Source organism: Petaurus breviceps, unplaced genomic scaffold (genome assembly GCF_028583685.1).
Source record: "Petaurus breviceps papuanus isolate PSGF00001 unplaced genomic scaffold, PetGlider_PUasm1.0 186, whole genome shotgun sequence".
Lineage (NCBI taxonomy): Eukaryota > Metazoa > Chordata > Mammalia > Diprotodontia > Petauridae > Petaurus > Petaurus breviceps.
The window spans coordinates 48,689,902-48,702,324 of NW_027185798.1; the positions used below are offsets into that span (position 1 = coordinate 48,689,902).

At 39.8% G+C, this 12,423-nt stretch overlaps 1 protein-coding gene across 5 annotated transcripts in view; it reads right to left on the minus strand.

Moving 5' to 3' along the window:
* Positions 1–12,423, minus strand: part of EEIG2 (EEIG family member 2) — a 78,754-nt gene that overhangs the window by 10,776 nt on the left and 55,555 nt on the right. For 3 of the 5 annotated variants that reach the window (XM_069090488.1, XM_069090484.1, XM_069090486.1), the window contains exons 6-10: positions 6,805–6,908; positions 3,384–3,483; positions 3,057–3,251; positions 2,808–2,935; positions 1,758–1,827 (exon numbers count right to left, since the gene is read on the minus strand). In XM_069090488.1, coding sequence (XP_068946589.1) covers positions 1,758–1,827; positions 2,808–2,935; positions 3,057–3,251; positions 3,384–3,483; positions 6,805–6,908 — 597 coding nt within the window. Of the gene's footprint in view, positions 1–1,757; positions 1,828–2,807; positions 2,936–3,056; positions 3,253–3,383; positions 3,484–6,804; positions 6,909–12,423 lie in introns of all 5 variants that reach the window. The other 2 variants (XM_069090485.1, XM_069090487.1) reach the window with 1 other exon arrangement.

The window sequence follows — 12,423 nt, forward strand, 5'->3', positions numbered from 1 at the left end:
CATTTCAGTTGTGTCTGATTCTTTGTGACCTCATTTGGAGTTTTCTTGGCAAAGACCCTGGAGTGGTTTGCCATTTACTTCTCCAGCTCATTTTACAGATGAAGAAACTATGGCAAACAGGGTTAAATGACCTGCCCAGGGTCACACAGCTAGTATCTGAAGTATCTGAAGCCAGATTTGAACTCAGGAAGATAAATCTTCCTGATTTCAGGTCCAGCACACTGTGCCACCTAGCTGCCCCTATACAGTTACTCAGAAAACCACACATAAACATTATCTATGCCATGTTATATTTTTATTTATTTTGTTAAATATTTTCCAATTACATTTTGGTCTGATTCGGGTTGCACTTAGGCAACAATGTGGCCACATGTCTGATACATCTGTTGTACAGAATTTGGGAACTACATTTTAGGAAGGTCATTTACAATTTGCAGTGTATTTGTAAGTGATTAGGGCAGGTTGACCAATGCCTTTCCCACTGTGTACTGGAATTTATAGGGTGAAAAAAATTTTAAATGGTATTAAAAGATCATGCAATTAAAAATTTTGTTACATTTATATTTTGACAGTATTGAAACTAATGAGCAAGAATAATTAAATTAGTTATACTAGGAAGCTACTACATGGTGGCTATTGGGATAGTCATTCCCTGGGCCTTGGTCTCCTCAAGTATAAAACAAAGACTAGATAACCTATAGGTTCTTCTATCTCTAAATCTATGATTCTGTGATAAGCATCTTGAGCTCTTCTTCCCCTCCTCCAACCTTTACATAGCTCATAGCTACATACTAGATGGGCTTCTATGTGGGTGACAGCCTTCAGAGTATTAGTCTGGCAGTGTCTAGGGGTCTTCTTCAGCAGGGGACAATGTCTTGGGTTCTGTGAAATCCTGAGATTTCTCCCCTCGGGGAACTGATTTGGAGGGGGGTGGGGGGATCAACCCTTCTCACATGAGAGGGCCACTGAGCTAGGATCTTCTCCTCCACAGTTAATTTTATTTCTGCTTTTTTCAGATGTTGTTTTGTGTTGCTTGCCCTGGGCTCCAAAGAAGCTAGCTCTGTTGCTCAGGGTGGTAAGACAACTCAAAACTATGAAGACTGGACAAAGGGACTGAGGCTATTTAGTCTAGAAAAGAGAGGATTTCAGGGGAGTATGATTGTAGTCTTCAAATACTGGAAGATTACTCCCTAGAAGGCAAAACTAGAATGAATGGTTAGAAGTCACAACAAAGCAACATTTGGCTCCATACTAGGATGCAGCTGTCCAGAAGTATGGCAGACTTCTTTGGGAAAAGAGGAGTTCTGTCACTAGAGTTCTTCTAAGGTGGGCGAATGATCACTTGTGAGGGATGCTGTAGAATGAATTTATGTGTCTCACAGAGGCTGGGTCAACTAGCTCTAAGATTATCTGAGTTTAAAGTAATGTTTACATTCCTTAATATGGGAATGAAAATCTGCAACCTTTTTGCTGTAGTGATAAAGAATTTCAGCCTATAAGTATTACAAAAGTATTTAATGTACTTATTTGATCCTTAAAACAGTCCTATAAAGCATGTAATATAAGTATCTCTCATTTTCAGATGAAAAAATTGAAATTTAAGGAAGGTAAGTGACTTTTCCGAGGTTATACAGCCAGTAAGTGACAATGCTAAGAACAGAACCCTGGCTCTTCTGCTTTCAAGCTTAATGCTTTTCCTAAAATTATACAACATTCAATTTGGTCTCAATTTCTAAGAATCTGTTTAGAATACATACCTATTTGGAAGGTGATGACTGCCAAAAGATGTACTCCCCCCAGGACCCACAAATAGCCTCAGTCCTTCTTCTAAAAATTAAAATAAAAACTATGTTATTTTCAAGTAACATAATAGCCATGAAAAATTTTCATTCTAAATTTTAGTTTCCCCAATTTTAGAAATAAATTTCAAAGTTAAATGTTCTATCAGTTCTCCCATCAAATTACCTAAAGTTCTATGTTTAACTCAGTGCTAGAGAAATCAGTTTCTATGAATCTCCATTAATAAGTTTACTTCTCTGTCTTGACAATCACTTAAATAATGAAAACTCAGTCAATTTCAATGATATTTGTTTTCTCAGGCACAATAAAACTTTTAATAGTAATATATGCACTTTCAGCTATGGAGGGAATTCTGGGAAATAAAGATTCTATTGTTGTTTTCTGTTTAAATAGCACATCCCTGGGACTTCAGGTTACCATGGTGCCTTACTATTTTGATGTATATGGCCTCAATGAATGATAAAAAAGAAAGCTGTCATAAATTCAAAACAATTAATAATGAGGAAACTGATGTATATTTACAAATTCAGACAAGGACAGAGATTGTTTTTTGCTTTAAAAAAAAAAACAAGAACCAAAAACCTGTTATGGGGGTGGCTAGGTGGCACAGTGAGCAAAGTGCTGGCCCTGGAGTCAGGAGGACCCAAGCTCAGTTCCAGCCTCAGACACTTAACACCCCCACAAAATAACTATTCGTGTAACCTTGGGCAAGTTACTTAACCCCAACTGCCTTCCATGAGGCAAAAATAAAAACAACAACAAAAAAACCCCAACAACCTGTTACAAATATTTTTGCTTTTTAACAAAAAAGTCTTTAACAAAAGTCTACTCCTTGTCAAGTTCAAAATATACATGCGGAAAGAAGCAAGAAAAGTAGTCTTGGGATTAAAACATATCTATTTATTTGTTTCTCTTAAAATTAAATGCTACAATCTGTATTTATCACTGAATCTCCTCTGCTAATTCCTGATTTCCAAAATTAATTAGCTGTATAGTTCTATGCATACCTTCTGCACTGGAGTCTAGGCTGAAGTCTTGACTTTGTAATATTTTTTCAACAATATCATCTGCATCCACTCTGGTAGCATCAACGCGTTTTAGTTGAGATTCCACAGAATCTTGCTTCACAGGATGCCTTTGAAGATTATTAGTTTATTGAAATTTATATTTTTAAGTTTTTAAAATATTAAAAATTTTCCCTTTTTTTCCCCATGATATCAAAATATAGTATTCTAACTAGAGACCCCAAAACATACCTGTTGAGTTTTTCTGATGATTCATCATCATCTTGTTTAATGGTTGTATCAAGATTAAGATCAACTACTTTCTGTTCAGTGTCATCACATGGTTCTAGGATACTCTCAATGCCTGTTGATGTACTTCCCACTGAAGCATTTCTCTTGTGGCACAGGTCAGAGAAACTAGATGACCTGGAGTGACATGTACTATAACCTGTCGGTTGAAAGTTAAACTGGTTACAATGCTATTATCAAGAACAGTCTATAATGCAACATTTTATGACAGTTAAATTTAAATCATTTTGCAGCATGAGTACTTAAAGAATTCAACTTCATTATTAACTTCTACCTGACACTTTTGATTGCTGGCTTGCATAGCTCGATGTTCTGGAATGTCCACAGGCACCAAGTTCATCTGGAACTGAGGCACTCTTTGCTGACAGATCTGTAATATATTATGATATTATTAATATTACTGATGGAAGGCTAGACTGCGTTCACTTCTGGAAGGAACGTCTGGGCTGACTTGTGTTCTCTGATTCCTGCTGCTGTTTTCTTGGCGGTAGTGAGTAGTTATTCCAGGATCTCAGGGACAGCTAAGGCTTCAGACCTGCAAGCTCTCAGTCCTCCCAAAGTGGTCCGACCTAGGGCAAAGTCTGATCACTGCCCCTCTGCTCTGAGCTCTGCAAGTTTCTGACCAGGGTTTTGGTTTGAAAAACACACCTGTGAGGTTGCTCCTGACTGGAGTTGTACACACCGCCTAGTACTTAACACAGTGCTTGGCACATAGTAGATGGCTCAGTAAATGTTTACTGAATTGAAAAGACTGCGGTGGGACTATCAGCCACTTGGAAAGACCTACTGGTTTAGAGTGATTGGTTCTTTTCTGGTCTGGGGTTCTGCTTTGCTTATTTAGCTGCAGGTTTTAGAGGAGGCTGGAAGCGAAAATTGAGGTTCTGTTCCACTGTGGGGAACTTGCTGCTTGTTTAGGACATAGTGTAGGGCCCAAGACCCTGGACCACAACCTTTAATTACAAGTCTCCTCCTCCATGTAGCCTGGCAGTGACCCAGAACTGGCTAGTGAATACCAGAAGTGCCAGAAGGCACCTCTTCCTTGACCCTGTGGAAGGGGAGGCACCTCTGGACTGCATTTGGGACCTCTTCTTTCCCCTGTGCGCTGTGTCCTCTTCCTGCAGTAGATTGGTCTGCAAAGCATTCTCCTCGCCAAACCCTGTGCCCATTGTCCACAAACCTGTCTTTCACCCTATGTGAACCTGGGCTAGAAAATGATTCACTGTGCTTTTTCCCTTGTATTTCCCAATCAGGACTCAGTCTGGTACCTTTTCTAGATCTGTTTGGAGGAGTGATGAGAGAGCTCAACTGAACTTCTTTCTGCTTTTCCACCATCTTGGCTTTGCCTAATAAATGCTTATGGATTGATTTCTTTTTGATCTTGGCAACCTCTGGGAAACTCTAGGCCCTTAACCCTCCTCTGACCAGCAATTAGAAGCTGCTCTCAAGAAGACCCCCACATACCTCAGTAGTCTTTAACCACTCCTGTTCCCAGAAACAAGGACATTTCTGCAGTCTTGTTTTTATAACATCTTAACATCTTCAACACTCCATTCCTGCAGCTTGGCTGTTCTGTTTGTGTCCAGGCTATATACCCTCCTGATGTCTCCCACAACTCTGCCCTATAAGAATTCCCTTCTCTCCTTCCTTCCTAGGTAGTATCTCTGTCTAAATAAGGCAGCATGCTGTCCTGAATTGCATTTCCTCAACCCTGAATCAATGCCTCACTTTATTTACTGATCACCTAGTTGGTCTGAGTTTTTTTAAGTTGATAATATCTTTGGGTATACATAGGAGTTTTAATAATGATAACATTGAATTTGCTACTACCCGTGTTTCCCCGATAATAAGACCTATCCCGAAAATAAGCCCTCCCCTTACTGTGTAAGATTCCTCTAAAATAAGCCCTCCCCCAAAAATAAGCCCTATTGAGATTGCTACTGTAGTGAAGGTGATCCCCTGCGCTACACGCTACATTACGGTACCCTCTGCATGCACCGTCCCCCCCCCCACCCCCCCGTGAAACGCACGCAGCGCTCTGAGCTGCATCAAATCAGAGCTGCAGCAGTGAGCGCGTCATCCTGTTCTTCCCCAGTGATTTGCTTGCTGGTGCCATTGACAGCAGTGCCGCGGAGGAGAGCTTAGGCAGGACAACATAAGCCCTCCCCTGAAAATAAGCCCTCTGGTGTTTTTCTTTCCAAAAAAAATAAGACAGTGCCTTATTATCGGGGAAACACGGTATAATTCTCCCCCAGTTAACTGTTTTACTTCTAACTTACATTGATTTTATTTATGTAAAACTTGACATTTTATGTAATTAAAAAGGTCACCTATTTCCATAATTTGGTCAAGAACTCTTCCCCTACATAGTTGTGAGAAGTATCTCTCCCTTCCCAGCCCCTCACTAAGTTTTTACTGATATTTTCTGTTTCTTTTATCACCACAGTATCTTATGTATTCCTCCCTCAATCCCTTCCATATAACAAATAGTATTTTTCAGAGTAGAAGAAAAAGTCAGTATAATTGATTGATACACTGAAGAAGTCCAAAAACAGGTACAAAGTGTAAACACAGCCTTATGTTCCTTCAGTTCCTTTACTTGAATCTTTTCAAGGTGGCCCTGTTACCACTGGCTCTCTTCTCCTTAGCCGTAGTTTATTCTCCTAATTTTTCCCTTTAGGGTTTTGTTTATTAGTTCCTCTCTCTTGCTTTTATTTGGTTATGTACATTTTTCTCTCTCAGTCAAGCAGACTGCCCCTTCCACTGCTCACCTTCAGTTAGTCCTATTCAATGGTTTTTCAAATTTCATTTTTGGTGCTCCTTTCCAAAAGGTATTTCTTTTACTCTTCATTATCTATTTTCTCTGCTTACTCTAGACCCTCACTCTTGTATACCTAATTTTTTCAATGATAAGCTTTTCTATATTTTAATCAGTACTGAAGAATTTATAGCAGCAAATTTGGGGAAAAAAGTAATTTTTGGCTTATAGAGGTTTGCATAATAAGAATTCTCTTGTGCTTTATTAACCCATTTAAAGGATAACATCCATTTAAAGCTGTTTTTATAATCTGAAGCAACTCTGTTTTTCAAAAGTCTTATAGGAAGAAATCACACATACTTTGATTCAATGATTGCACTATTAGGCCTATGCTTCAAGAAGGCCAAAAACACAGAGGAGGGTCTCATGTACACAACTATTTTGTAGCAGCACTTTTTGTAATAGGAAAGAACTGTAAATAAACAAAGTGGGCACTCATGGATTAGGGAATAAAAACAAACTGTGATCTATTGATACAAAAGAATATGCTACACCAAAAGAAATGTTAAATCTAAATGAGAGAAACTTAAGATGACTCATATGAACTGAAACTGAATGAAGTAAGCTTAAAACAGAATAATTTAAACACTGACCACAGTTACGTAAAAGAAGACAACACTGACTTCAGAACTCTAATCGATTTTGACTTTATAAGTCTAAGGTTAAACATGCCTTCTGTGTCTTAGGAGAGAGTGGTACGGAATTAGTTATGTATTTTCAGACATGCCCAAACTTTGTATTTAATTTGTTCTGCTGGACTGTATTTGTTAGAAGAGATGATTACGTATGGGGTCGAGAAGAGTCCTTTGTAAGCGATAGGAATGTAAAATAGAGCAATAATACAAAAAAACTATAGGAAGAGTCTCAAAGCCATACCTGACAATCCAAGGTGGATTTTGAGGGTCTCTCCACCCTTCCGATCCTCATGTAGGGATTCAGATTCACCGGCAATTGGTATATACATTGATGTGGATGGAGGCCTGTAAGTAAACATAGGTTCAGTACTTTTGTGTGAGCCTGGAATATTATTTTAGATTATGTCTTTTCTAAATGTTTTCTCCAACCTAATTAGGAGTACTGACTAATCGCAGCTTTCCCCCTAACATTTATTATTGTCTGTTTAATATTCCCTTGACACTACAAAAAGAATTTTAGGTAATATTTGACTTAGCTTCTTTTCCACTTGCTTGGGACATCATCAAATCCCACAGGCATCTCCAACTCAACATGTCTAAAACAGAACTCATTAAATCTCTTGCTCTTCTGACTTCCCTAATACTGACAAAGGTACCACCAGCTTTCCCATCATCCAGCTTTGTAACATTGGTGCCATCATGAACTCCTCACCTTATTCATCCTATATCTAATTGCCAAATTCTTATTTTTATTTCTACAGCATGTCTCCAAAAATCCCCTTCTCTTTACTTACACGGCTACTACCTAGCTTTTTTTTGTTGTTGTTGCAGGGGGATTAAATGACTTGCCCAAGGTCACAGGGTTAAGTAAGTTTGTCAAGTGTCTGAGACCACATTTGAACTCAGGTCTTCCTGACTCCGGGGCCGGTGCTCTAGTCACTGTGCCACCTAGCCACCCCTCACATATTCTTTCAAATATTATTGTCTTTTGAGATGAATTTCAAAGTAATATCTCTAGTCCCGATCTCTCTCCTAACCTCCACTGTACATTTCCAACTGTAATATATAACACTTTCATTATGCTATTCCTCCAGTCTAAAACTTATGGCTCCCCCACTGTTAAAAAAAAAAGGCTAAATTTCTTAGGCTTGCACTGAAATCTATCCACAGTATGGATCCAATTTACCTTGCCAGTGTAATCTCTCACTATGTCCTTACAACCTCCATTCCAGCTATGCCGAGTTATTCATTGTCTTCAGTTGTACCTGTTTTTCCTGCCTCTATGCATGGGGTTTCCCCCTCAACAGGCTCACCCTTTCCTTTCTATTTAAATCATGTCCAGGGGCGGCTGGGTGGCACAGTGAATAGAGCACCAGCCCTGGAGTCAGAAGGACCTGAGTTCAAATCCGGCTCAGACACTTAACACTTACTAGCCATGTCACCTTGGGCAAGTTACTTAACCCCAATTGCCCTGCCTTCCCCCCTCCAAAAAGAAAAAAAAAATCATGTTCATCTTTCAAAATCCAGCTTAAGTCCCAATTTCTCCATAAAGCCTCTCCTCCACATGTCCTCTAGAAGTTGTCTCCTCCTCTGAACTAGAGCACTTACTGCCTGTAGCACCCACTTGGAATTTATATACTGCCTTGTGCTGTGGAGTGGGCTACCTTGTGCTGTGGAGTGGGTTTTCATTTGTCCCCTTGTCCTTAACTGATCAATTATACTGTGACCTTAATGTATCTTAAGTGTTTTTTTAAAACATTTGCCACAGTGGGTTAGCACACAGCAGGTGTTCTACAAATGACTGACTACTTGACGAAATGACAGTCATTTCCAAAAACTGACCTGGACTAACACTGTGATCAGAAAGTATATAGACATATATCACCATTTGTCAAATACTTCTTGTGGGGCTAATGGGGGATATGAAAGAAGATAAGACACAGTTCCTATTCTCCAGGAGATTATGATTTATATGGGGAAATAAGACAAAGTCACTTTTAACAATTAATGACAGTAGGTAATCAACTGTTAGTGTTAATACCAAATTTTGTGAAGACAGTGAGTAGAGATCTTTTTCTAGGAGTCTGGCTGAGAAAGGGAAAAAGGATTATAGGATGATAGCTAGATAGGACAGTGAGGTCAAGGGAAGATTTTTTAAGGATAGGGAAGTCTCAGGTGTGTTGGAAGAAGGTGGTAAGCAAGCTCAGGGAGAGGCTGAAGGCACGAGGTGAAGATGATCAAAGTTATGATCTGCTGGAGAAGATGGGAGAGGATGAGATCCAATGCCCAGTAGCAGGACCTAACTGCAGGTAAAGTATCTGAGAGGAAATAAAAAGTTGCCTACAAATGTCATTAAAATGACTATAGAAAATATTGCAAAAGGGCAGGGAAAATGAGAAAGGGAACTGACTTTTTTTAGGGAAAATGATTATTTCAGTTTTGGACATGTTGAAATTGAGTCTTCAACTACGACCTCTTGAACTGTTGAAACCAAGAGTTGGGAGAGAGCTCACTAGTAATTTTATTCAAACTTCTCAGCCAATGCAGAAATTCCTTCTACTACATTCCTAATAGGAATCAAGCAGCAACTTATACCTTGAACACTTCAGTATCTATAAAAAAGTTTGATCTAGTTTTCAGTAGTTCTAATACCACACAATAAAAGTGTAAGCACCTGTTGTATGCAGCACTGCACTGACTGCCAGGGAAAACACAAAAGTCAGATGAGAGTGGCGTCTGCTCTGATGGAGTCTGCAGTCTTACAAGGGATGAAACACAAGTACTGCCAAAAAATTCCTGGTTGGCGCATAGATTTCCCTGAGTTCACTGGTCAACTGAAGTTATTTTTTGACTTCTGCCCTTGGGAACTCCATGCCAAGAGCACCAAGGTGGTTTTTTTAATCCCTGAACAATGGGGCAGGCCACCATCAGGCCCTACTTCCTGGGTGGCCATTCCCTGATAATAGATTTTGAAAGCAGTTAAAGGAACTTTACAAGTTATTAATAATCCATTTTATCCCTAATCTGCCAATCAATAGATGTGCTGGTTCTAGCAGGGGAAGGACTCCACTGCTGAATATGCCAGTATTTCTACGTTTTGGTCCAGAACCTTCAGTAAGACCAGCATACATAAATGGGCCAATCTGAGTAAGACTTGGTAGGTTTAGTCTAGGATGAATTGGATAAAATAGGGCCAGCAACGACTCTACTGGTTCTTATCAAAAAGTGCACTTCAGCATATAGGTGGGTTGACTTTTTGTGAGTTATATACACTTTGACCTCCAACCCTCAGGCCCAATTGTGCAATCCAGAAAGACCCATGAAGCTTAAGGAGGTAGAGTAACCCAAACTGAACCTGGCTAAAATAGGCTTCGAGGAGGTATGTTTGTTTCATAGTCTGCCAGACCCCAGTTAAAGGCATGCAGAGATAGGAAAACGCACATGTTCCATGGCAAGAAGCCCACTATCAGAAGCAATACGTCCTTCTCCTTTGGTGTCTGACAATCCAGAACAACATTGTTCCTGCTCCTCAACCTGGGACTACCAGGAGGTCACTTACTCCAAGTCCAGGCTTTGGTGGAGATGGGAGTCTCCATCAACTTTTTATACATAGGCCTGGCCCAGACTACAGCCCTGGTTTGGAGACAGTAGGGGCCATCATTACAATTAGCCCTTATGACGGGGCTAACTCAGTAAATTCAATCCTTGATTCTGAATTGGGAGAATATTATCTCAGACATAAAAATCTCCCATATAAACTTTCAGATGTTCTGAGGGATCAGTACCTAGCTCGGCACAATCCAGACAATTCTTACCATGTAGAGATCATTTTTATCCTACTGTACAACTGGCTAGAAGAGGTACAGGGAAGGTTAAGGGGCCACTTCTTTAGAACTAGATGCCAGTCACACTGTCACATCAGTACCAGAAGTTGCAAAGTGTATCTAATGCCAAAGAGGGGAGTGCTTGTCTCCACAAAGATCATAGGGAGTCTATGATTAATTTGGTTATCAGTGACCCTGTCTAAGGAAGAAACATCTGAGAACTGTATCTATATCTATGTCTATGTAACTGTCATTTGTCGGGGGAAAATAAAAATAATGAGAGGTCTCAGAGCCTGGTAATAATGGCAAGGCCATTACTATAGGAGATTGGCGCACTTTGCTCTTTATCTTTGAACTGTTAGCATTTTCCCCTCTGACTGAAGCAGTAGATTCAGCTTTTAAGGATTGTCTTTTCAGAATGCTGGTCTTTTATCTCTCCTCCTACTCGGCAAAAGAACACACAAGGGCTCTTCTGCTCTCTCCCGGTGGCTGCACAGGAGGCCTTATTGGGCCTATGCCAAGAAATGTTTGATAAATTGTCTATTTTCCTCTTAGGAGTATTTGTCTTGTATCTTTAGGGGCTACTATTAAGGATTCTATTGTCATTTTGGTGAGCTTGTATGTTTGTTACTCAGCTACTTCTCTGACTGTCCACATACTCCAGTTCTCATTAAATACCTTTCCCTCACTCTCAAGAAAATTTGTGTGTTTAATCAGTGGGATTTAGCCAACTAATAATTTTTTTGCCCACTGCTGAAAAAATTCTAAAGGTACAGAAGAGTGGCTCATGACATATCTGGGGTGTTCGAGTACCATGAACAGATAAAGTGGTAGAATACATAGGCAGTAGCTTCCCCAAAGGGTATATGCTTCAGTCTCTTTGACATTCCTGGTGAGGAAAAATGAGTAGTCTCTATCAGTTTGGAATGTGGGTTATAGAAAGACATGTAATTTGGAAAACTCTGAGGTTTTCTGGCATGACATGAGTTCAAATCTTCCAGAACTTGCTGGATAACAGATAGTAGTTTACCTTGATTATATTTTGACCTCATGGGACCCTGACCAGCACCTTGGTAAAAGGCATCCTCTAGTATCTGCAACAGAGCCATCTGTTCATAAATTCAGATAAGTGTAATTCTGAGTAAGAAGAAATGGGATTCCTGGAACTTATGAAGTAATGGGTCAGGGGAAAGGAATGTCGTACATTGGAATGGCCATGTGATGGCCAGAAGTAGTATTACAATGGAAGCTCCCTCTAGTTACAAAGGACAATTTAAGTTTAGATATTGCAACTGCTGTTTTACCCCAATTTTTCTAGCTCTGACCATATCCTTCATGATTTTTCTCAAGTAATCAAAGACTTTCTATTGGAATGCTACTTAAAGAAAGTACCTTTGGGAGTTTAAATAATGATTGGTCACAGTCTCACTGCCATGACATCTAGACTCATGGCAGACCAAGAGTTGAGATGGCAATGGGGTATCCTTTCCTAAGCTGGTACCTCTACTCAGATATTCTGGCTCTGTATGTATGGAAGTTATCAGCAGCTGAAAAGAATGACACGACTATGGATAAAGTACTTTGGACACTTACAGCAGCATTTGAGGCCTAGTACTCTAGAGTGGCATCAAAAGATCACAGATTTGGAGAGTGAAGGTACCTAAGAATTATTTAGTCCAACTCTTTGACTTTACAGATGAGGGAACTGAAATCCACTGAGATCATGAGAACCTCCAGCATCCCCCCCAAGAATCAAACCAATAAAGTGAGTATTATTTCCCCCAGTCACTTCAGGCTGTATTAATCAGTGAATGTGGCATGCCCCTAGACACCCATGTAAGGGTTATTATGACCCCCCAAATTTCACAGCCACTCAACCCTGACTAAATTTCACTGACCTGATCTGGCAGTAAGAGACACAAACACACATAATAAGAGAAATCACACAGCTAGGAAGAATTATCTACCAACAAAATTGGAGGAACCACCCCTTCTCCAGCAAGAAAAGGGATGGTTTCAGATACTCTCTCTCTCTC